Source organism: Pan troglodytes, chromosome 18, assembly GCF_028858775.2.
Source record: "Pan troglodytes isolate AG18354 chromosome 18, NHGRI_mPanTro3-v2.0_pri, whole genome shotgun sequence".
In the NCBI taxonomy this organism is placed as follows: domain Eukaryota; kingdom Metazoa; phylum Chordata; class Mammalia; order Primates; family Hominidae; genus Pan; species Pan troglodytes.
Window position 1 is genome coordinate 72,338,703 of NC_072416.2, and position 25,445 is coordinate 72,364,147.

General features: G+C 47.4%; 1 protein-coding gene and 1 long non-coding RNA gene across 18 annotated transcripts in view; one reads left to right on the plus strand and one right to left on the minus strand.

The window, feature by feature from the left end:
* The first annotated feature begins 63 nt into the window (after positions 1 to 63).
* Positions 64 to 12,999, plus strand: LOC104002664 (uncharacterized). The gene is made up of 3 exons (XR_001710411.4): positions 64 to 650; positions 4,741 to 4,900; positions 12,859 to 12,999. It is a non-coding gene; the product is annotated as an uncharacterized LOC104002664 (long non-coding RNA).
* Positions 12,996 to 25,445, minus strand: part of DDX19B (DEAD-box helicase 19B) — a 44,263-nt gene continuing 31,813 nt past the window's right edge. For 14 of the 17 annotated variants that reach the window (XM_054668014.2, XM_024349395.2, XM_063796200.1 and 11 more), the window contains 7 exons: positions 22,183 to 22,285; positions 21,182 to 21,296; positions 17,352 to 17,529; positions 16,753 to 16,990; positions 14,931 to 15,093; positions 13,660 to 13,851; positions 12,996 to 13,298 (listed from right to left, as the gene is read on the minus strand). In XM_054668014.2, coding sequence (XP_054523989.1) covers positions 13,237 to 13,298; positions 13,660 to 13,851; positions 14,931 to 15,093; positions 16,753 to 16,990; positions 17,352 to 17,529; positions 21,182 to 21,296; positions 22,183 to 22,285 — 1,051 coding nt within the window. In that variant the 3' untranslated portion in view covers positions 12,996 to 13,236. Of the gene's footprint in view, positions 13,299 to 13,659; positions 14,770 to 14,930; positions 15,094 to 16,752; positions 16,991 to 17,351; positions 17,530 to 21,181; positions 21,297 to 22,182; positions 22,286 to 25,445 lie in introns of all 17 variants that reach the window. The other 3 variants (XR_010152161.1, XR_010152163.1, XR_010152162.1) reach the window with 1 other exon arrangement.

Genomic DNA, 25,445 nt, shown 5'->3' on the forward strand with positions numbered 1-25,445 from the left:
GCGTGCGACATCATCATTCTGCGCGGCGCCAGGTCTCTCCTCGGGCCTCGCCTTTCCCTTCGTGCGCAAACCTCGCGCTTTTTGCTCACCCTTCCAGGACGCGGCCTCCTCGCTTCTTAAAATGTCTGAGCTCTACGAAGTGGAACCGTTAGCCCTCCGTTTGTTGCCTTACTTCACACTGAAATAAGCCAACGTTTATTTTATTTTATTTATTTTATTATTTATTTTATTATTTTTTTTCGAGACGGAGTCTCGCTCTGTCCCAGGCTGGAGTGCCGTGGCGGGATCTCGACTCACTGCAACCTCCGCCTCCGTGTTCAAGCTATTCTACCTCAGCCTCCCGAGTAGCTGGGATTACAGGTGCCCGCCACCACGCCCGGCTAATTTTTGTATTTTTAGTAGAGATGGGGTTTCACCATGTTGGCCAGGCTGATCTCGAACTGCTGACCTTGTGATCCTCCCGCCTCAGCCTCCCAAAGTGCTGGGATTACAGGCGTGAGCCACCGCGCCCGGCCCCCAACGTTCCTTTTTAAGCCTGTCGTATCTCACATTAAATGTGTAAGTCTCTGAACTGTAGGGCTTTGAACAAAGGAAAGTTCCATGAGAATACTATATGATGCCAATTTCTACTGTTAGGAACGCGATAACAGGTAAGAAAACAAAAACCAAAACGCAACAGAAGACCCGTAAACCCCATAATTCCACCATCCAATAAACACAACACACAATGCGTTTTTTCGTTTCTTTTTGAGTCAGGGTCTCATTGTGTCGCCCAGGCTGGAATGCAGTGGTGTGATCTCGGCTCACTGCACCCTTGACCTCCCACCCCAGCCTCCCAGGTAGCTGGGCCCCCAGGCCCGCACCACCACTCCTGGCTAGTTTTTAAACTTTTTGCGGAGACGGGAGTCTTCATTATATTGCTCAGGCTGCTTTCGATCTCCTGCTAACTCCAGAGATCCTCCTGCCTTGGCCTCTCAAAGTGTTGGGATTACAGGCATGAGCCACCACACCTGGCCATTATGTTGAAGGACCACCAAATACATAATGTATAATCTATTTATATGAGATTCAAGAATAGGACAAATAAAATCTATGGTGATAAAAACTAACAGAGCTTACCTGTGGAGAAGGATGTTTGGTCCAGACACAAGAGAACTTCCTGGGTGATAGAATTATTCTGTATCTTGATTGGGACCTGGTTACATAGATGTGTAAATTTGTTAACTCATGCTACTTTGTATTTCTAAACTCATGGAACCATTATTTACAGATATCACCCAGGCTGGAGTGCAGTGGCCGGGTCTTGGCTCACTGCAACCTCTGCTTCCTGGATTCAAGCGGTTCTCCTGCCTCAGCCTCCCAAGCAGCAGGGATTACAGGCACACGCCACCACGCCCAGATAATGTTTGTATTTTTAGTAGAGATGGAGTTTCACCACGTTGGCTAGGCTGGCCTTGAACTCCTGAGCTCAAGGATCTGCCTGCCTGGGCCGCCCAAAGTGCTGGGATTACAGGTGTGAGCCACAGTGCTGACCTGCTTTTTCTTTTTTATAAGCAGTTCCCAAGGAAGAATAACTGTTTTTGTTTGTTTTTTGAGACAGGGTCTTGCTCTGTCACCTAGGCTGGAATGCAGTGGCACGTTCACAGCTCACTGCAGCCTTGATCTCCCAGACTCAAGTGATCCTCGCACCTCAGCTCCCCAGTAGCTGGGAATATAGCACTTCGCCACCACCCCTGGCTAATTTTTGTGCGAGAACTTGTGTATTTAAAATATTATGGTATATAAATTATACCTTTCAATAATGTTGATTAAAAATAAAAAAAAGGGCCGGGGGCGGTGGCTCACGCCTATAACCCTAGCACTTTGGGAGGCCAAGGCTGGTGGATCACCTGAGGTCAGGAGTTCGAGACCAGCCTGGCCAACATGGCGAAACCTCATCTCTACTAAAAATACAAGAATTAGGGCCGGGCGCAGTGGCTCATGCGTATAATCCCAGCACTTTGGGAGGCCAAGGCAGGTGGATCACCTGAGGTCAGGAGATCGAGACCAGCCTGGCTAACACGGTGAAACCCGTCTCTACTAAAAATGCAAAAACAAAATTAGCTGGGCGTGGTGGTGGGTGCCTGTCGTCCCAGCTACTCGGGAGGCTGAGGCAGGAGAATGGTGTGAACCCAGGAGGCAGAGCTTGCAGTGAGCTGAGATCGCGCCACTGCACTCCAGCCTGGGCAACAGAGGGAGACCCTGTTTCAAAAAAAAAAAAAAAATTAGCCAGGTGTGGTGGGGTGCGCCTGTAATCCCAGCTACTCAGGAGAGGCTGAGGCAGGAGAATCGCTTGAACTCGGTAGGCGGAGGTTGCGGGAGCCAAGATTGCCCCACTGCACTCCAGCCTGGGTGACAGAGCAAGACTCTGTCTCAAAAAATAGTAATAAAAAGGAATGAAATACATGCAATAACATGGATGAGAGATTTGACATCTCATCGCGTCTCGCTCTCTTGGCCAAGATCAAGTGGAGAGATTTGACATCTCATAGACATTATATTGCGTGAAAGAACCCAGGTGCAAAAAGTGCATATTGCATGATTCCATTCATATAAGCCCAAAACAGGTATATCTAATCTATAGAGATAGAAGTCAGAACAGTGGTTGCCTGGGGATGAGATAGGGTGAGTAGGATTGACTGGAAAGGGGTACAAGGGAACTTCAGGGATGATGAAAATGCTCTGTATCTTTTTTTTTTTTTTTTTTTTTGAGACGGAGTCTTGCTCTATTTCCAAGGCTGGAGTGCAGTGGCGCAATCTCAGCTCATTGCAACCTCCACCTCCCAAGTTCAAGCGATTCTCCTGTCTCAGCCTCCTGAGTAGCTGGGACTGTAGGCGTCCGCTACCAGGCCTGGCTAATTTTTTGCATTTTTAGTAGACACAGGGTTTCGCCACATTGGCCACATTGGTCTCAAACTCCTGACCTCAAGTGATCCGCCTGCCTCGGCCTCCCAAAGTGCTGGGATTACAGGCATGAGCCACCACACCAGCCAAAAATGCTCTATATCTTGATTGAAGCAGTGATTATACGTGTATACAATTATCAAAACTCATGAAATTTTATACCTACTATCTTTGCGTTATACTCTATGTAAACTATAGGTAATAGACAAAGCCATGTAATGAAAAAAATCCAACTTAAAAAATACAAGTAGTAATAAATTTATTTGTACCATTAAAAAGGAGGGTGTGAGGATTTTGTTGTTGTTGTTGGGGGAGACAGGGTCTTGCTCTGTCACTCAAGCTGGAGTGCAGTGGCACAAACAGCTCACTGCAGCCTCAAATTCCCAGGCTCAAGCCATCCTCCCACCTTGGCCTCCCAAAGTGCTGGGATTACAGGTGTGAGCCACTGAGCCAGGCCCACTTCTGTTTTTTGTTGTTGTTGTTGTTGTTACAGAGACAGGGCCTTGCCCTGTCACCCAGGCTGGAGTACAATGATGTGATCATAGCTTACTGTAACTTCAAACTCCTGGCCTCAAGCGATCCTCCTGCCTTGGCCTCCCAAAAGCACTGGGATTATAGGTGTGAGCCACCACACCTGGTTCTTAACACACGTTAACAGGGCAGCTTTCTCTGCAGTACCCCCCTGCTGCCAGCTAGGAATTCAGTGGTGATTAAGTTAGATATACTCACTACCCTTACTGGACTTCAAATAGAAGTGAGGACATATGTTTAACCAAGGGTCCCAAAAGCAGCATGAGGCAAATACACCCTTGTGGTTAAGAGTATGGGCCCTGGAGCCAGACTGGGCCAAATTACTAGACCTCTCTGTGCCTGCTTCTTTATCTGTAAAATAGGAATCAACACCTTTGTTGTAAGGAGTGAATGAGAGAATCTATGTAGACCTTCAGAGGTTGCCTAAGATAATGCTGATTCAGGAAGTACAGGGCACTATGGGAGATTGTGATGAAGGAACATGCCTGGCATGGTAGCTCACACCTGTAATCCTAGCACCTTGAGAGGCCAAGGTGGGGGCGGATCACCCGAGGTCAGGAGTTCGAGACCAGCTTGGCCAACATGGTGAAACCCCCGTCTCTACTAAAAATACAGAAATTAGCCGGGTATGGTGGCAGGCGCCTGTAATCCCAGCTACTCGGGAGGCTGAGGCAGGAGAATCGTTTGAACCCAGGAGGCGGAGGTTGCAGTGAGTCGAGATCATGCTGCTACACTCTAGCCTGGGCGACAGCGAGACTCAGACTCAAAAAAAAAAAAAAAAAAACCCTCCCGAAGAAGTGATTGTTACCTTGGGAACAGGAAGGATTAGGAAAAATGAGATGGAAGGGAAGGACTGAGTGAAGAGGAAAGAGTTCCGTTGAGAGCCCGGGACTCGCAGCCCAGTGATGGAAGAGCAGAGGCGGAACGAGGACTTTACTCACAAAGGGCGGGGGATGCTTCTGCTCACAAGTTGTTTGGGGGCAACTTGGTGGAGCGACAAGACTCCCCCTCCAGGCTCCTCTTCCCACACAGGGTGTCCAGGTCTCCAGAGCTCTTTGCGGGAGAAGGACTTAAGGGGACAAGACTGGCCACAGATGATTTGCCTCTGGGTGGAGGAGGGGAGTGTCCTCTGCAGCATCAGAGGACTCTATTTTTAGCCGCCTCTCTCTTCCCTCATGCCCATGTTAGCAGGACTCCTAGAGGTGAACACTTTTCACCTCACCCTTAAGTCCTGGCAGTTTCTTTGAATTTTTGTTTCTGCTTTAGAGTGCAGTGGGGGAGAAAATACGGTCCTCAAGATCTGAGAAACTGGAGAGGAAAAGTCACAGGACAACCAACTTCTCTATGACATAGCCCAGCATCTGAGGAAAGTCCTGCAATAGTGGAGGTGGAGCAGAGGGTATGAGCTGGGAAGCAAATGGAGCAGGTGAGTTAAGTAGGTGCCTGATCTGGAGGGCCTCACATGCCACTTAGGAAAAATGTAAATGAGTTGGGAGTCTTCAGCAGGAGTGGGGTAATCACACTCAAAGGTGGCAGAGATCTTACTGGCTGCTGTGAGACAAAGGAACTGCAGGAAAACCTCAGTGGAGGCATACGCACCTGCTAGGAAGCTAGTGTAGTAGACCAGATGACCACGGCAGTGCAGACCAGGGTGAATTCAGGAAGTATTAGATTGAGGCTATACAGGGTGGCTGACACGTGTAATCCCAGCACTTTGGGAGGCCAAGGCAGAAAGATCACTTGAGGCCAGGAGTTTGAGACCACCCTGGGCAACATAGTGAGACCCCTGTCTATAAAAAACTTTAAAATTAAAAAACAAACTCCAAAGTATTAAATTTTTTTTTCAGACAGAGTCTTGCTCTGTTGCCCAGGCTGGAGTGCAGTGGTGCGATCTTGGCTCACTGCAACCTCCACCTCCCGGGTTCAAGCAATTCTTGTGCCTCAGCCCCCCGAGTAGCTGGGATTACAGGCATGCGCCGTCATGCCCAGCTAATTTTTGTATTTTTCATAGAGATGGGGTTTCACTATGTTGGCCAGGCTGGTCTTGAGCCAGACTTCAGGTGATTCACCCGCCTTGGCCTTCCAAAGTGCTGGGATTATAGGCATGAGCCACTGCGCCCAGCCAAAATTATTAGATTGAGCCATATAAAAGTGCTGCTGCTTAGGCCAAAAATTGCCAAACTGTGGCAATTTCATTTGGTTTTACCAAATAGATGGTAGAATTATAGGCATGAAGGATGAAGGCTGGCCACAGATACTTCATAGCTTCCCCCACCAGGAGATGAGGTTTATTTCCCCACCAGTGGGATCTGGGCTGGCCCTGTAGTTAGCCTTCACCCAAAAATGTGAGAAAAGTGGCACTGGGAGAGTTCTGACCCCAGGCCTCAACAGACCTTGCAGCTTCTGCTCTTTCCTCTTAGAGCCCAGAGACCAGATCACAAGGTCAGGAGTTCAAGACCACCCTGACCAACATGATGAAACCCCGTCTCTACTAAAAATACAAAAAAATAAAATAAAATAGCTGGGCATGGTGGTGGGCACCTGTAATCCCAGCTACTAGGGAGGCTGAGGCAGGAGAAACACTTGAACTGGGGAGGCGGAGGTTGCAGTGAGCCGAGATCGCGCCACTGCACTCCAGCCTGGGCGACAGAGCGAGACTCCGTCTGGAAAAAAAAAGAGAGAAGGAGCCCAGAGACCATCCACCATCCTGTGAAGACGAAAGCCACGTGGAGAGGCCTAGCAGCCGTAGCTGAGTCCAGATACTAGCTGGGGGAAGACAGCTGCTTCAGCCAGCCTGGGAGAGACCAGCAGAGCTTTCCAGACAACTCAGAATTGTGAGAAAGGCTGTTGTCTTAAGCCATTGTTTTGGGGCAATTTGCAACACAGCAGTGGATAACTGATATAAAAGGACAGCAGGGCAGGGCAGGAAGATTCATGATGAACCCCAGGCTTCTGGCTTGAGTAACAGGCTATTGCAGTACCATCTTGTGAGGGGAAGTTAGAGGAAAAGCTGAGAGCAGAGCTTGGGTTTTTTGAGTGCTTGGTAGTGGCATATGTTCAATGTTGGACATGAGGACGGGACTCATAGAAGACACCCCAAGTGCAAGTGCCATGTGTGCTTTCGTTTTCATGATGCTGGAGCTCAAGGATCAGGTCTTGGTATAGATTTGGGTGTCACCAGCAGACAAATAAAGCCATAGGAATGAACAGTGTTGCCTCTGGCAGGGAAAGAGAACCCAGAATAGAGCCATGAGGAATAGGCCCATTTAGGAGGTGAATAAAGGAGAGGTCTGCCAAGAAGACTGAAGTGGTAGAGAGAAGACCAGGAAGCAAAGTGTGCGTCACTTTCCTCCCCAGAAGAGTGGCCAGAGAAAGAGACTGTTGATAGAGTTAAATGCTGCTGAGAAGGCAAATATAACAGGGATTAAAATGTAGCTTTTAAGCTGAGTGTGGTTGCATGCATCTGTAGCCACAGCTACTAGGGAGGCTGAGGCAGGAGGATCACTTGAGCTTGGAGTTCAAGGCTGCAGTAAGCTGTGACTATGCCACTGCACTCCAGCCTGGGCAACAAAGTGAGACCCCCCCATCTCAAAAAAAAGTGGTTTTCAGATTTCGGACCTGTAAGTCATCAGTGTCTTTCATGAAGGCTATTTCAGGGGAGTCGTGGAGCAAAAGTCAAGACTGCAGAGGGATGAGGAATGAGACTCTGCATACAAGCAACCTTACAAGACTTTCTGCCATTAGGAGACATATTAGGCTGAAAGATGAGGAATAGAGGGTTGAATTGTAAAGAGCGGTCAAGTATGAACATGTTAAAATATCAATGAGAAAGAGCTGATGGGGTGGGAGAGGTAGCAAATATAAGGGGATAGTTGACAGAGCAAGTTCTTAAAAGCCAGGAGAGGGAAGTTGGTGGATTGGCAGAAAAATGTACATATTTACATATATATATATATATATATATATATATATATTTTTTTTTTTTTAAGGCAGGGTTTCATTTTGTTACCCAAGCTGGAGTGCAATGATGCAGTCACGGCTTACTGCAGCCTCAAACTCCTGGGGTCAAGTGATCCTCCTGCCTCAGCCTCCAAAGTAGCTGGGACTACAGGCATGAGCCACCATGCCTGGCTAATTTTTAATTTTTTTTTGTAAAGATGAGGTCTCCCTGTGTCGCCCAGGCTGGTGTCAAACTCCTGGGCTCAAGGGATCCTCCTGCCTTGGCCTCCCGAGGTTGCTGAGATTAGGTGTGAGTAATTTCACTCAGCTGAGAAATTTAGATAACAGGGATACATGTCTCATTGGAACAGGAGGGAGAGGGAAGGACCGGTGCTCATGGAGGAAGTTCTGGTGGCAGAAGGTTGAGGGAGTTTCTGTATGTTAGCCATTTTCTTAGAGTAAGGAGCTTATTTGCTGACACCTGAGGGGGATGATAGGGTTGGAATTATGAGGTGAGTGAAAGTTTTGAAATAGTGAAGTGTGGGGGAGTTAAGCAGAACGGTCCATGAGACTAGAGGTACTGCACCTTTTTCTGAAGTTGTCCCTTCCATTGATGTTAAAGTCAGAGTTTTTCGAAGGTAGGGAAAGTTAAAAAAAAATCAAATGAATAAAATATTTAATTTGTTCCTCTGGCATAATCCTACTTGCTATAGAAATTAACAAACCTGGCCAGGCATGGTGGCTCACACTTGTAATCCCAGCACTTTGGGAGGCCGAGGTGAGTTGCTCGCTTGAGGCCAGGAGTTCGAGACCGGTCTGGCGAACATGGTGAAACCCCGTCTCTACTAAAAATACAAAAATTAGCCGTGTATGGTGGCTCACGCCTATACACAGCAGGCGGATCACCTGAGGTCAGAAGTTCAAGACCTTGGCCAACATGGTGAAACCCCATCTCTACTAAAAATACAAAAATTACCCGGGCATGGTGGCACCTGTGGTCCAGTAACTCAGGAGGCTGAGGCACAAGAATTGCTTGAGCCTGGGAGGCAGAGGTTGCAGAGAGCTGAGATGGCGCCACTGCACTACAGCCTGGGCAACAGAGCAAGACTCCATCTCAACAACAAGAAAAATATAAAGTGCTTGACACCAAACTTGAGATATTTCAAGAAAACTTCAACCAGTATGACCGTGAGCACCTCCACCACACCGGTTCAGAATGACTGTAGAGCTCAGCCATGGGCAATCCCAATGCACAGAATGTTAAACTTTACAACATTAGTCTTGTTAAAACAAAAATACCCAAATACCAGCAATCAAAAACATGCTGCTGTTTCTCCTACCTTCTTTTTCAGGAGATGGGGTCTTGCTCTGTTGCCCAGGCTGGAGTGCAGTGGCATGGATCATGTCTCACTGCAGCCTCAACCCCCCAGGCTCAGGCGATCCTCCCACCTCAGTCTCCTGGGTAGCTGGGACTATAGGCATGCGTCAGCACACTTGGCTAATTTTTTTATAATTTTTTATTTTTTATAGATGGGGTCTCACTATGTTGCCCAGGCTGTTCTCAAACCCTTGGCCTCAAGCAGTCCATCTGCCCTGGCCTCTCAAAGTGCTGGGATTACAGGAGTGAGCCACTGTGCCTGGCTTAATTTTCTTTTTTAAACTTTTTAAGAAACAACATATCGCTGTTTGCCCAGAATGATCTGGAACTCCTGGCTTCCAGTGATCCTCCTGCCTCAGCCTCCCAAGTAGCTGGGATTATAGGTGTGACACTCTGCACCCAGCTCTTTCCTTCTTATACTCATTAATGATTTCTTGGTAATAGGAAAACTTCATAATTAAGTTCAATTAACATGAATTATTATTAATTAATCTTCATGTTAATCCTCAATTCAGGTTAATCTTCAATTAAAAGAATATATCAACAATTAGTTCTTATGCATACAGCCAATGAATGACACTCAAGAAAAATAATAAAATGCATTATTTATAGATAATGAATATATCCAGAATTTTCCACTGGGCCAAACATTCCTTTTCCCAAGTTTCTCTGTTCTAGAGCAGTTTATCATTTCTTTTTTCTTTTTTTTTTTTTTGAGAAGGAGTCTCACTCTGTCGCCCAGGCTGGAGTGCAGTGGCAAGATCTCGGCTCACTGCAACCTCTGCCTCCCAGGTTCAAGCAACTCTCCTGCTTCAGCCTTCCTAGTAGCTGGGATTACAGGCATGCACCACCACACGCAGCTAATTTTTGTATTTTTAGTAGAGATAGAGTTTCACCATGTTGGCCAGGCTGGTCTCAAACTCCTGACCTCAGGTGATTCGCCTGCCTTGGCATCCCAAAGTGCTGGGATTACAGGCATGAGCCACTGCACCCAGTGTTTTTTTCTCTTTTTTTTGAGTCAGAGTCTTTCTTGCTCTGTCACCCAGGCTGGAGTGCAACGGCACAATCGTAACTCACTGCAGCCTTGAACTCCTGGGCTCAGGCAATCCGCCTGCCTCAGCCTCCCCAGTAGCTGGGACTCCAGGCATGAACTACTATGCCTGGCTAATTTAAAAAAAAATTATTTTGTGGAGACACGGTCTCACTTTGTTACCTAGGCTGGTCTTGAACTCTTGGGCTCAAGCAGTCCTCCTGCCTCAGCCTCCCAAAGTGCTGGGATTACAGGCATGAGTCAACCCACCCAGCTATCATTTCATATATAGGTACTTACTAAAATCAGTAAAAGAATCCCTAGGGACCAAAGCTCACCAAGCTCAGTGCAGATTTACATCACTGTTGGCTCTAGGCTACACAAGGTCACAGACGCAGCTATGGCCCTGGGAGCTAGGCACTGGCAGGAATGAATATGGAAGGAATAAGGAAGAAATATGAGCTGTAGTAACGCTGGGGTAACATTCCAGAACCATCCACAACAGTGGGACTTACCTTTTTAAAAGACATATAATCTTTTGGGAGTCTCCCCAGGAAAATATGTTTTGTTGTTGTTGTTGTTTTTTGAGACGGAGTCTCGCTCTGTTGCCCAGGCTGGAGTGCAGTGGCGCGATCTCAGCTCACTGCAAGCTCCGCCTCCCGGGTTCTGGCCATTCTCCTGCCTGAGCCTCCCAAGTAGCTGGGAATACAGGCGCCTGCCACCACGCCCGGCTAATTTTTTGTATTTTTAGTAGAGACGGGGTTTCACTGTGTTAGCCAGGCTGGTCTTGATCTCCTGACCTCAGGTGATCTGCCCGCCTCAGCCTCCCAAAGTGCTGGGATTACAGGTGTGAGTCATTGAGCCGGGCCTTTTTGTTTTGTTTTGTGAGACATTTTTGCTCTCGTTGCCCAGGCTGGAGTGCAACAGCGCAATCTCAGCTCACCGCAACCTCCACCTCCCAGGTTCGGCCTTCCAAAGTAACTGGGATTATAGGCATGCACCACCAAGCCCAGCTAATTTTGTATTTTTAGTAGAGATAGGGTTTCTTCATGTGGGTCAGGCTGGTCTCGAACTCCCGATCTCAGGTGATCTGCCCACCTAGGCCTACCAAAGTGCTGGTATTACAGGCATGAGCCACTGCACCCAGCCAGGAAAATACATTTAAACTCAAACTACTGCATATATACTTCATAGACTCCATGAAACCCATCCAGTGAATTCTTAGAGGTCCAAGACCCCTGATTAATAACTGTTGGCTGGGCGCGGTGGCTCACGCCTGTAATCCTGGCACTTTGGGAGGCCAAGGTGGGTGGATCACTTGAGGTCAGGAGTTCAAGACCAGCCTGGCCAACATGGTGAAACCCCATCTCTACTAAAAATACAAAAATTAGCTGGGCGCGGTGGCGTGCACCTGTAGTCCTAGGAGGCCGAGGCAGGAGAATCACTTGAACCTGGGAGGCAGCGGTTACAGTGAGCTGAGGTCGTGCCACGGCACTCCAGCCTGGGCAACAGAGTGAGACTCCGTTTCCAAAAAAAAAAAAGAACTGTTGACCTATACTTCTACCAGATTCCCATTCCTCCTGCTGTCAAAGAGTCTGCAGCACCCCGCTTCCCACTTTCCTTCTCAGACTTGGGGCTACACCAGTAGAGAGGTTGTATGTGCTTGAGAAGGTGGGAGTCTGCTCTGCCTGTGGCCTACTAAAGAGTCTATACTTCTTTAATTATTGCCCTTGTTTTTAGTATTTCAGGGTTGGTCCACAGGACTCAGGGAAGGAGAAAAAAGTATAAAAATTTCTTTTCTTATTACAAGAATTCCAAGATGTGTCAGAGTTGACCAGAAGCATAGAGAAAACTACATAGTCAAGTACCCACCAGGGGAATGTGGTAGAATTGGCAGTGTGTTGGTCTCTTTGTAATGTCAGATTAAAGAAATCACCTGGAGGCTGACATTGGCCCCTTCCCTTCCCAGGAGGCAGATCTGGCCTAAATACAGAGATGCCTACAAAGAAGACCTAGGATCACAATCGTTCTTAGCACATCAAACTCTTCTTCCAGGTCCTAGAGAAAGTGGCCACTCTACACCAAAGCCAAAGAACTGCAAAGTACTCCTCTTGGTTGGGGTTTCATATTGCTCTTGCAATTCAGTTTCCTCTCATCTTTGCTGTCATTTCGTGGGTACCAACAGCCTTGGCCAGGTGTGAGAAGTGTCCATTACTATTGTTTGCTCTGACTATCTTGCGCAAAGATGCCAAGTAAGGCTGGAGCAAAGGCCTTGGTTATACTCTTGCCTTGGACAGATAAATGGTGGTAGTGTAGCTAGTCCCTCAGTTGCACCTGTTTGTATTCCAAAGGCAGTAAACACAGATGTTCAGAAGCCCTTTATAATCAAGATGTCAAATATCTGAAATTATTCCCCAGCTCTGACAAAACTTGCCTTCTGGGTGTGGAGACAAAACAAGAATTTGTGACTACTGCTGATCACATCTAGAACTGCCTTGAGGCTGGCCATGAAGACTTGAAACCACAATTTTCACTGAGGATCTAAACCTCAGATCACATTTGTTTGGGGCTACTGTGGGGTAAGGGGATATTAAGGATGTAAAAGGGATGTTGCAAATGCTCATGAGACCAGGTTTTGTGGCACGCTAGGGCCACCACTAATTCTCCATGATGACTTCTCCACAGGACTTGCTTAAGCACAGGCACAGGACCCACCAATAATCAGATGTGCACTCTACACAGACTGCACCCACCGAGAACAGGTCACAGTCCTGTGACACAAACCCATATACACAACCGAGAGGTTGGCATTTTGGTCCATGCTTATTTAACAAATTCCCTTCTGCTGTGGGCACTAGGACAGGGGGCTGGCAATACTCAGATGAGCTGTCCCACCCCCAAGTCCAAAGCAGCAGCTCTCAGGCCTCCTCTGCTGCCTCATGCCATTCCAAACATGATGGCTGGGCTTACACACCTATCTTACTGGAAGCCTCCCTCTCTGTGTTCCCTTTCCGCCGCTATTCCATTACTTCCACAGGAGCTGGAGGCTGCCCCATCCACTCCAAGCCAGAGAACAAGCAGAGGCTGCCACAGGAGATCCTGGGCAAGTAATCAGCCACAGCATCTAGATTAGCATGAAGGAAACACTAGCCAAATTAAAAGATGAAACTTCCAAAAGGTAAATCTCTGTGTATTCATGCCTAATCTTCCAAGGTTGTGTAAATAATTTTTTTCTACCATCCCCCATCATTTGCATACATTTTTGTCAAGTCCAAACATAATTTGAAGTGAGGTAGGTAGTTTCTCTCTACTTGTGCCGTTGTCGTTGGGGTGATGTCGGGGCCTGTGCCCTGAACGCACTTGTCTCCTGTGCAGGGGCAGTGCCAGGGCTGGCATCAGTGGCTGGTGGAGCTTCTCAGTTGGCTATTTTCTCAATCTCGTCCAAATCATCTGTGTCCAATCTTTCTATCTTCTTATCTGGGGGAAAGATACACAAGTCTCTACCCTGCCCAGGAATGTGCCCCACCTCGGGCCACAGCAATCATTCATTCAGCCCCAAAGGCTCCGGGTGCCTAAGCAGGGGGCAGCAGGGCCCCTAGTCACTGACAGCAACAGTCAGAGCCCCACGCCCCGAAGCCCAGTCACAGGGGAGCTGTCCTTGGAGTCCCTGGGTCCTGAAGTCTCCAGGTGTGCTCCCTGAGAACTGCCATATGGTTAGAAAGGAGGGGAGTGTGCCAGGGACAGAGCCTCTCTTGGGGCTACAGAAGATCCTACCCCTTTCACCACCCCGCCCTACTTAGCAAAGGGCGCCAGGCACAGGACCCTCCCCGGGACTCACTAAAATGCTCCTGGATTCTGTTCAGGATGTTCATGCTGTGCTTGCTGTCCACCATGTTCACTGCCAGGCCCCTCTTGCCAAAGCGGCCCGTGCGCCCGATCCGGTGCAGGTAGGTCTCATTGTCAGGATTCCCGTCCTTGTCCACGGGAAGATCAAAGTTGATGACGACAGACACTTGTTCAACATCAATGCCTGCAGGAAGGAGAGTTGGAGGCTGAGAGAACTAAGGACAGGAGGCAAATCAGTCATGTGGTCCATCCATACAATGGAGCATGACTCAGCATTAAGGGAACACGGCACTAAGAGACGTGCATGACGTTGAGTGCAGGAAGCCAGATCTGAAAGGCCGTGCAGTATGAGATTCAGATGATGCCCCAAAGCAAAGCTACAGGCATAGAAACCAAACTAGCAGGGGTCAGGGGGTGGGGTGCAGGGAGAGGTGATGAATGAGTCCCTGAGAGTTGGAGACAGAGAGAAGTAAGGACAGGAGACAAAAATCACTGTCGTCCACAGGTAAGTCAATGCATACCAACTTCGGGTAAAGGGAAAGAATTTGGAGGGCCGAGTGCGGTGGCTCATACCGGTAATCCCAGCACTTTGGGAGGCCGAGGCAGGCAGATCATCTGAGGTCAAGAGTTCAAGACTAGCCTGGCCAACACTGCAAAACCCTATCTGTACTGAAAATACAAAAATTAGCTGGGCTTGGTGGCAGGCGCCTGTAATCCCAGCTACTCGGGAGGCTGAGGCGGGAGAATCACTTAAACCTAAGAGGCGGAGGTTACAGTGAGCTGAGATTGTGCCACTGCACTCCAGCCTGGGCCATTGAGCGAGACTCTGTCTCAAAAAAATAAATAAATTTGGGACAGGCCAACTCTGGGAATTGGGTACAAGAGAGGGCACATACAGGCATACAGCAGAACCTGGAGGAAAAGAACAAAACTTTGGCAGGTGCCAACAAAATTATGAAATCAGTCAGTAAGCCTCTGGGAGACACAATGTTCTGGAGATGGGCATCCCTGGAAGAGCAGGCTCCGTTCTCTACCAGTCAGATGCCTGTACATTTCCTTCCACCAAGTCAGGACTCCTGGCTTCTGTGGGAGTTCTTATCACCTGAGGGAAATCCAAACAGTCTCTCCTAGAAAGGAATAGTGTCACCAACCCCACCCATCTCCCTGAGACCATCCGACTTCCCTGTGTACAAGGATTTCTGGCTCTAACTGGGCCTGGGACCCCAAGCCTGGCAGACCAGGTGGGACACGTCCTCTGCTTACCGCGGGCACACACGTTGGTGGTCACCAAAACCTTCTCTTTGCCCTCTCGGAAGCGCTCAATCACTGCAGCCCTCTGTTCCACCATCATCTCCCCACTCAGCAGAGCCACCTGGTGGCCTTCTTTTGAGAGCTCTGCTGCCAGCCAACTAGCTGTTTTGCGAGTCTGTAGTGAAAAGAATTGTTTTTTATGAAGAGACCTGTTAAAAACAAAAGGAAGACAACTGCTAAAAAGTGGCTTGCCACGATTAAAATACATGAAGGCCCTGCTAAATCCAGTTAGGAGGTTAGGCTTAAAATTTCTCAATGAAGCATGGTAGTACACACCTGTAGTCCAAGCTACACACTTGAGCCCAAGAGTTCGAGGCTGGCCTGCACAACATGGCAAGAACCCATCTCAAAAAAAAAATTTTCTTTCAAATAGAATTTTAGTCATATGATTTTTTTCTTTTTAGATAAGTTACGTAACTGCTGTTAGTTTTGTATCTAGGAAGAGTGTGGCTTTAGCCAAAGATCTTCATTCCTAAATAGTCTATGTTCTTGCCAGATATGGTGGCTCGTGCCTGTAGTCTTAGGCTTTGGGAGGCTGAGGCTGGAAGATCGCTTGAGGCCAGGAGTTTGAGATCAGCCTGGACAACATAGCAAGACCCCACCTCTACAAAAATAAAAATAAAAATTAGGCTGACATGCATGGGGCACATACCTGTAGCCCCAGTAACAAGAGCCAAGGCTGCAGTGAGCTATGACCATGCCACTGTATTCTGGCCTGAATGATAGAGCAAGACCTTATCTCAAAAACAAACAAACAACATATATATTTTAAAATTTTATTTTAAATTTAAATTTTTTGAGACAGGATCTCATTCTCTTCCCCACTCTGGAGTGCAGTGGCACAGTCACAGCTCACTGCAGTCTCAACCTCCTGGGCTCAATCAATCCTCCCATCTGAGCCTCCCAAGCAGCTGGGACCACAGGCATGCACCACCACGCCTGGCTAATTTTTAAAATTTTTGTAGAGATGGGGTCTTGCTGTGTTGTGCAAGCTGGTCTTGAACTCCTGGGCTCAAGAAGATCCCCCCACCTCAGCCTCTCAAAAGGCTGGGATTACAGGCGTGAGCCACTGTACCCAGCCATATATATATTTTTAATGATGAGGTCTCACTATGTTGCCCATGCTGGTCTGAACTCCTGGGCTCAAGCGATCCTCCAACCTCAGCCTCTTGAGTAGCTGGGACTACAGGTACTTGCCCAGCTTATACTCTTTTTTTGTTGTTGGTTTTTTGTTTGTTTGTTTGTTTTTGTATTGAGACAGAGTTTCGCTCTTGTTACCCAGGCTGGAGTGCAATGGAGCAATCACAGCTCACTGCAACCTCCACCTCCCGGGTTCAAGCGATTCTCCTGCTTCAGCCTCCTGAGTAGCTGGGATTACAGGTGCACACCACCACGCACGGCTAATTTTTTGTATTTTTAGTAGAGATGGGGTTTCACCATGTTGGCCAGGCTGGTCTTGATCTCCTGACCTCAGGTGATCCACCCGCCTTGGCCTCCCAAAGTGCAGGGATTACAGGCATGAGCCACCGTGCCAGCCGCCCAGCTTATATTCTTAAAAATCTAAAAATTATTTCATTGGCTGTTACTTGGGGTTTTCTCCAAGTAATCACTAAGAAGTGGAATCAAAGTCTCCCTCTTACGACTCACTAAAACCTTAGGAGAACAAACCACTTCCTTTCTTCCCATGGCACCCAGGGGCATCCAGTCCTCCTGAGCCCTGTGGGGAGCTGGCTGAGAGGGAAGGGCCAGGCCTGCCACTGCCGCTGCTACTCACATGGCAGAAGATCATGGCTTGAGCAATGGTGATGGCCCCGTAGAGGTTACACAAGGCCTGGAACTTCTCGTCTCTGCTGCTGCACAGGACATAGTACTGCTTGATGGTGTCCAGGGTCTCTTCCTCACGCTTCAGTTTGATAACGTTTGGGTCTGGGACCACTTTCTGGGCAAACTTCCACACAGAGTCTTCAAAGGTGGCAGAGAAAAGCAGCATCTGGCAGTTCCTGGGCAGCATCCTGCAAGGGAAGGCCCTGGTAGGTGGCCCCAGGTGGCCCCGGGAAGCGACAGAAGCACAGCCTCCCCAGCTGGGAGGGTCTAGATGCCCAGGAAGGCTGATGGGAGAGGAGCGTCTTGGGGAGGAGGAGCAGCAGGCCTGGGATGGGGACAGGGGTTGGGGAAGAGTCCCTAGGTCTCCTTTCTCAACCCAGGCTGGGAGGGACTGTGGTCAGCGCTGACACGGAAGTGGCCCGTCAAACAAATGCTGCTGAGAGTACGAGAGCCAAGACCCAGGCAGAAGCCAGAGGAGGCATCTGAAGTGAAGGGAGAAGACACTGCAGATGGGGAATCTGAGGAGTCCCCCACCCTCGAGATCCCTACCTCTGGATGCGGATGCTCTGATCTTGGTGGCCCTGAGTGGCTATCATGACATCAGCCTCATCCAGAACAAACACCTTGATTTTCTTGGGATCAATGAACTTGAGCTTGGAGCACCAGTCCAGCACGGTCCCAGGGGTGCCAATGACAATCTGCTCACTGATCTTCTGGCCTCTTTCCACTGTGGAGACCCAAGATGTTTTCCATGTGTGGGTATTTCTTTCTTTCTTTCTTTTTTTTTTTTTTGAGACAGAGTCTCACTCTGTTGCCCAGGCTGGAGTGCAATGGCATGATCTCGACTCACTGCAACCTCTGCTGCCCAGGCTGGAGTGCAATGGCATGATCTCGACTCACTGCAACCTCTGCTGCCCAGGTTCAAGCGATTCTCCTGCCTCAGCCTCCCAAGTAGCTAGGATTACAGGCACCTGCCACTGTACCTGGCTAATTTTTTTTTTTTTTTGTATTTTTAGTAGAGGTGGGTTTCACTCTCTTGGCCAGGCTGGTCTTGAACTCCTGACCTGGTGATCCACCTGCCTCGGCCTCCCAAAGTGCTGGGATTACAGGCATGAGCCACCGTGCCCGGCCTCCATGGGTATTTCAAAGGCAAAGCCAGCTCTTCTCTCTGAGAAATTCTAAACCTATTATATATTTTAATGCAAATGTTTTGCTGTTTGCATTAATATATTAAGGAAAGGTTAGGATATCACTATAGTATTTAATGGACATAATAACAGACAAAAATGCTGAAAAGGTAATGGGTACAAAAATACAATTAAAATAAGTAAGATCTAGCATTTGATAGCACAATGTGGTGACTACAGTCAACAATTTATTGTACATTTAAAAATAACTAAAAGGGCCGGGCACGGTGGCTCATGCCTGTAATCCCAGCATTTTGGAAGGCTGAGGCAGGCGGATCACCTGAGGTCAGGAGTTCGAGACCAGCCTGGCCAACATGGCGAAACCCCATCTCCACTAAAAATACAAAAATTAGCTGGGTGTGGTGGTGGGCTCATGTAATCTCAGCTATTTGGGAGGCTGGGGCAGGAGAATCGCTTGAACCCAGGAGGCGGAGGTTGCAGTGAGCCGAGATCGCGCCACTGCACTCCAGCCCGGCAACAGACTGAGACTCTGTCTCAAAAAAAAAAAAAAAAAAAAAAAAAATTCAGAATTCTCTACCCTTCTAATTCGAATACAAATTGCAAAATTTTAAATGATTATCTCCCAATAAGTTTCACTGTATTATTTACTTTTCAGAACTGGCCTCAAGTTGGCATTAGGACACTGTATGCAGACTTGATTTTCATAAGGTCACATTTGTTTCAGAGATCCATAAAACTCAACCAAACCTCTAACACTTTTTTTTTTTTTGAGACAGAATCTCATTCTGTCGCCCAGGCTGGAGTACAGTGGTGCGATCTCGGCTCACTGCAACCTCCCCCTCCCGGGTTCAAGCAATTCTCCTGCCTCAGCCTCCTGAGTAGCTGGGATTACAGGTGTGCACCACCATGCCCAGCTAATATTTTTGTATTTTTAGTAGAGACTGGGTTTCATCATGTTGGTCAGGCTGGTCTCGAACTCCTAACCTTACAATGATCCACCCACCTTGGGCTCCCAAAGTGCTGAGATTACAGGTATGAGCCATCATGTCCGGCCAACAACACTTTTAAAATTACTTAAATAATATTAATTGTAAAACAAACTAGTGTAGAAAAAATTAGTAACAAAAAATAATTAACAGAATAAGCCCCAGAGTCCATAGCCATAAACATTCTGGGTTTTTATTCTGCTAATGAAGATAAATAAATTAGGCAATTAAACAAATTCAGTCCTGGCCAAGTGGCTCACACCTGTAATCCCATCACTTTGAGGGTACGAGGCAGGAGGATTGCTTGAGACTTGGAGTTCTAGACCAGCTTGGGCAACATAGCAAGACACTGTCTTTACAAAAAAAAAAAAATTTTGTTTGTTTTTTTGTTTTGTTTTGAGACAGAGTCTTGCTCTATCGCCCAGGCTGGAGTGCAGTGGCACGATCTTGGCTCATTGCAACCTCCACCTCCCGGGTTCAAGTGATTCTCCTGCCTCAGCCTCCTGAGTAGCTGGGACGACAGGCACATGCCACCACACCTGGCTAATTTTTCTATGTTTAGTAGAGATGGGGTTTCACCATGTTGGCCAGGATGGTCTCTATCTCCTGACCTCGTGATCCACCCACCTCGGCCTCCTAAAGTGCTGGGATTACAGGCATGAGCCACCATGTTTGGCCTACAAAAAAAATTTTTAGAAAATTAGCTGGGTGTGGCCAGGCACGGTGGCTCGTGCCTGGAGTCAGAACTCCAGCCTAGGCGACCTAGCGAAACTGTCTCAAAATAAAAAAAAGAAGGCGGCCAGGCGCAGTGGCTCACGCCTGTAATCCCAGCACTTTGGGAGGCCAAGGCGGGAGGATCACGAGGTCAGCAGATAGAGACCATCCTGGCTAACACAGTGAAACCCCGTCTCTACTAAAAATACAAAAAATTAGCTGGGCGTAGTGGTGGGCGCCTGTAGTCCCAGCTACTCGGGAGGCTGAGGCAGGAGAATGGTGTGAACCCCAGAGGCAGAGCTTGCAGTGAGCCAAGACTGTGCCACTGCCCTCCAGCCTGGGCGACAGGGCGAGACTCTGTCTCAAAAAAAAAAAAGAAAGAAGTCTGGGCACAGTGGCTCACACCTATAATCTCAGCACTTTGGGAGGCCGAGGCAGATGGATAACCTGAGGTCAAGAGTTTGAGACCAGCCTGGCCAACGTGGTGAAACCCCATCTCTACTAAAAATACAAAATTAGCCAGCCATGGTGGCAGGCACCTGTAATCCCAGCTACTTGGGAGGCTGAGGCAGGAGAATCACTTGAACCCAGAGGGCAGAGGTTGCAGTGAGCCAAGATCATGCCACTGTACTCCAGCCTGAGTGACACAGCAAGACCCTGTTTCTAAAATAAATAAATAAAAATAAACAAATCTAGAATGTAGAATTTTTGTTTGTTTGTTTTTTGTTTGTTTGCTTGTTTTGAGACGGAGTCTCGCTCTGTCGCCCAGGCTCGAGTGCAGTGGCGCTACTTCAGCTCACTGCAAGCTCCGCCTCCCAGGTTCACACCATTCTCCTGCCTCAGCCTCCCAAGTAGCTGGGACTACAGGTGCCCACCACCACGCCTGGCTAATTTTTTTGTATTTTTATTAGATACGGGGTTTCACCATGATAGCTAGGATGGTTTTAATCTCCTGATCTCGTGATCTGCTGCCCGCCTCGGCCTCCCAAAGGGCTGGGATTACAGGCGTGAGCCACCGCGCCCGGCCAGAATGTAGAATATTTGAAAAGCAACTAGTCTGGTCTGTGCAAAATGTTAAATATAATAGGGAGAGAAAAAGGTAGGGGGACAATTCTAGATTGAAAGAAACAAGTACAACAACCAAACGCAACGTATAAACGCTAACTTGATCTTGGTCGAAAAACCAAACAGCTATAAAGGAAGACTTTGGGAACAGCTGGGGAGGAATAAAAATGGACTGGATATTAGTTATTCTAGGAAATCTGTTGATTTTCCTGGTTGTGATAAAAGGGTATCCATAGGTATGGCAAAGAATGTCCTCATGAGGTGCATGTCTGCAGTTTACTTTCAAATGGTTTGACAAAAATGTATACATTTATGTAAAGCAAATATGGCAAAATGTTAAGTTTTTGAATCTAGCTGGAGAACATACATGTGTTTATTGTATTATTTCAACTATTGGGTGGGTTTTGAAATATTTCAAAATAAAAAGAATTAGGTTGATGATTTAGGACCACATTCACATACTCACATTTATTGCCTCGAACAGCATAAGCTAGCTTCAGTTCAGGGTAAAATTTGCCCATTTGTTCAATCACTTTTCCTGTTTGGAGGGCGAGCTCATACGTTGGGGAGAGACATAGACACTGGCAGGAAAAGAATGCAGAGTGCAAATTCAAGACAATAGCTCTTTTGCAAAGGGGAATTACCATTAGTACTTAGCCACTCCTCCAGCTGAAGCTGAAGGAAAGAATATGTACATTAAAATGTACACCATTTGATTCTTTAAGCTACAGAGTCATAAGCTAGAATTCTTAGGGGTCAGAACTCTGCCTGGGTAAAGACACTTGAAAACAGATACTGGCCACTGCAATACAAAAACCCACCCATGAGCAAGGATCTAAAGTTCCAATTGGCATTAGCTTTCTTTTCGTTTACTCAGAAAGCTCTCAGAACTTTCTAATGGATGGCAGTTGCTGATGAAACAGGTTTTCCTGCAAGTAAAGGAGCCAAGCCTGTAAGAAGCATCCCAGAACTGGCACACCATGGAAAAAGGAAACAGGATTTTTATTGCCATTGGAAGATATCCCGTATTATTTGTGCTCAATTTAAGGAGTTTCAGTTTGTGTAAAAAGTAATGCATAGCTTGGCTTTTATTTTATTTTTTTGAGACAGAGTTTCGTTCTTTTTGCCCAGGCTGGAGTGCAATGGTGCGATCTCAGCTCACTGCAACCTCCGCCTCCTGGGTTCAAATGATTCTCTTGCCTCAGTTTCCCAAGTAGCTGGGATTACAGGCACATGCCACCAGGCCCAGCTAATTTTTTATTTTTAGTAGAGGCAGGGTTTCACCATGTTGGCCAGGCTGGTCTAGAACTCCTGACCTCAGGTGATCCGCCCACCTCGGCCTCCCAAAGTGCTGGGATTACAGGCATGAGCCACTGCACCCAGCCCATAGCTTGTCTTTTAATCCATCAAATGGAAATCCCCTTCTATCTATGCATTAGTAGAAAACCTAAATTCATAAATCCTTACCTGAGGGTATTTATTTGCAGGTTCTACTTGGCTAAGCATGGCCAGCACGAAGGCAGCTGTTTTACCAGTACCAGACTGAGATTGGGCAATTAAGTTCTGTGGGCTGCACAAGAAACAAACTGGTTAGGAGCTTAAATCTCAACCTTTTAGTTAACAAAGTTTAAAAAAATGAGTATTAAAAATTCATTTATAGGAGACCTTGGATTATGTAGCAGAGTTACATATGCTAGCTTCACAAGAACAGGGCACTATAGAAATAAGATTTTCTGGTGGCATTTGAAGCACTCCACATCTTCTTCTTCTTCTTCTTTTTTTTTTTTGAGATTAGGTCTCACTCTGTTGACCAGGCTGGAGTGCAGTGGCACAATCTTGGCTCACTGCAGCCTCAACCTCCTGGGCTCAAGTGATCCTCTTGCCTCAGCCTCCCAAAGTGCTGGGATTATAGGTGTGAGTCACTGCAGTTGGCCTACTGATTCTTAAAATGTGAGTCAGCTCACATTACTTCTCTGCCCAAAGACCTTCCAATAATTCCTCGTTTCATTCAGAGTACAAGTTGAAACCCTCATAATGGCATACAGGTCCTGCATGATCTGCTCCCCATTACACCTCAGCTCTCATTTCCTACTACTCTCTCTCCCTTGCTTCGTTCCACCACAGGGCCCCAGTACTGCTCAGAGAACATGCCAGTCATGCTCTTGTCTTAGGGCTTCTGCCTTGGCTGTGCTCTGCTTGGGACAATTGTCCCCAGATAATATGCTAACTCCCTTCTCTCCTTCAAGTCTTTGCCCAGATATCTACTTCAGGAGATCCTACCTTAACCACTTGATTTAAAAGTGTAATCTACCTTGAAATGCCTAAAAAAAACAAGATGTAGGTTTTGGTAGCAGGGTAGGGGGTAAGAGTGGCAAGAACCAAGTCTTGCCTTGAAGGTGGCAAGAAGCAGCCTCTGAAGCAGCTCAAGAAGCAGGCAAGTCCAGGCACGGTGGCTCACGCCTGCAATCCCAGAACTTTGGGAGGCCGAGGTGGGTGGATCATTCGAGGTCAGGAATTTGAGACCAGCCTGGCCAACATGGTAAAACCCTGCCTCTACTAAAAATACAAAAATTAGCCAGGCATGGTGGTGGGCGCCTGTAGTCCCAGCTCCTTGGGAGGCTGAGGCAGGAGAATCGCTTGAACCCACGAGGCAGAGGTTGCAGTGAGCCGAGATCGCGCCACTGTACTCCAGCCTGGGTGATAGAACGAGACTCAGTGTCAAAAAAAAAAAAAAAAAAGAAAAAAGAAAAAAAGCAGGCAAGGTCAGGTGCAGTGGCTCATGCCTGCAATCTCAGCACTTCGGGAGGTTGAGGTGGGTGATTTCTTGAGCCTAGGAGTTTGAGACCAGCCTGGGCAAAATACCGAAACCCTTTCTCTACAAAAGATACAAACATTAGCTGGACATGGTGGTACATACCTGAAGTCCCAGCTACCTGGGAGGCTGACATGTGAGGATCTCTTGAGCCCAGGAGGTGGAGGGTGGAGGTTGCAGGCTGCAGTGAGCTGAGACTGCGCCACTGTACTCCAGCCCTGGTGACAGAGCAAGACCCTGTCTCAAAAAACAAAAAACAAAAAACGGAGCAGCCGCAGCAGGCCAAAGATATGGACGAGGAAAATGAGGTCTTCCGGCAGGGGAAAAAAAAAACACAAACAAACAGAAGAAACATGAACTAAAAGTGAAACCGTGGGGAGGGCCCCCGGCCACAGGTGGAATTTTAAAATCTGGCAAAAGTAAGCTGTTCCTTATGGGGACTTTTTTTTTTTTTTTTTTTTTTTTTTTTGCAACGGAGTTTCACTCTTGTCGCCGAGCTGGAGTGCAAAGGCACTATCTGAGCTCACTGCAGCCTCTGCCTCCCGGGTTCAAGCAATTCTTCTGCCCCAGCCTCCAGAGTAGCTGGGATTACAGATGCCTGCCACCACGTCTGGCTAATTTTTGTATTTTTAGTAGAGATGGGGTTTCACCATGTTGGCCAGGCTGGTGAACTGCTGACCTCAGGTGATCCACTTGCCTTGGGCCTCCCAAAGTGTTGGGATTACAGTCGTGAGCCACCACGCCCAGCCTTTTTTTTTTTTTTTTTTTTTTTGAGACAAGGTCTCACTTTGTCGCCCAGACTGGAGTTCAGTGGCACGATCTCAGTTCACTGCAACCGCCACTGTGCGGATTCCAAGCAATTCCGGTGCCTCAGCCTCCTGAGTAGCTGGGACTGGTATGCACCACCATGCATGGCTATTTTTGTGTTTTTTTTTGTAGAGATGGGTTTTGCCATGTTAGCCAGGCTGGTCTTGAACTCCTGACCTCAAGTGATCCGCCCACTTCAGCCTCCCAGAGTCCTGGGATTACAGTTGTAAGCCACTGCGCCCAGCCGCCACACCGGTAACTCTTGATTCTATTTCTGTTTAAACATCTAGATTCCCTTTCAAAACATCTGTTGCCCCTTGTAGTTAGAATAAAGTGTTGTATATTTAATTTCTTTTTTAATTTTGCCCTTTAATACAGATGAGGTCTTACTGTGCTGCCCAGGCTGGTCTCAAACTCCTGGGCTCAAGCCATCTGCCTGCCTTGGCCTCCCAAATTGCTGGGATAACAGGCATGAGCCACTATGCCTGGCCAAAATTTATTATTAATTTTTTTTTTTTTTTTTTTTTTGAGACGGAATCTCACTCTGTCGCCCAGGCTGGAGTCCAATGGCACGATCTCAGCTCACTGCAACCTTCGCCTCCCAGGTTCAAGCGATTCTTTTGCCTCAGCCTCCCGAGTAGCTGGGATTACAGGCACGTGCCACCATGCCCAGCTAATTTTTTGTATTTTTAGTAGAGATGGGGTTTCACCATGTTGGCCAGCCTGGTCTCGAACTCCTGACCTCAAATGATCTGCCTGCCTCAGCCTCCCAAAGTGCTGGGATTACAGGCGTGAGCCACCACGCCTGGCCAAAATTTATTTTTATTTGAAGTAAAAAATATATGTCATAAAATTTGCCCTTTTACCCACTTTTAAGTGTACTATTCAGTGGCATTAATGTTTGTAATTTATCACCTGTTATATTTTAATAAAAATGAATTAGCTATATTTCAAACTAGAACATAAGCTCCTTGTGGGCAGGAATTTTGGTCTGCGTTGTTGACTAATGTATCCAAGTGCCTAGCATAGTATCTGTTATATAACAGGCACTCAATAAATATTTGTTAATGCTGAAAGGTAGTAGATAATTCTAGTAATAATGCTGGTCTCT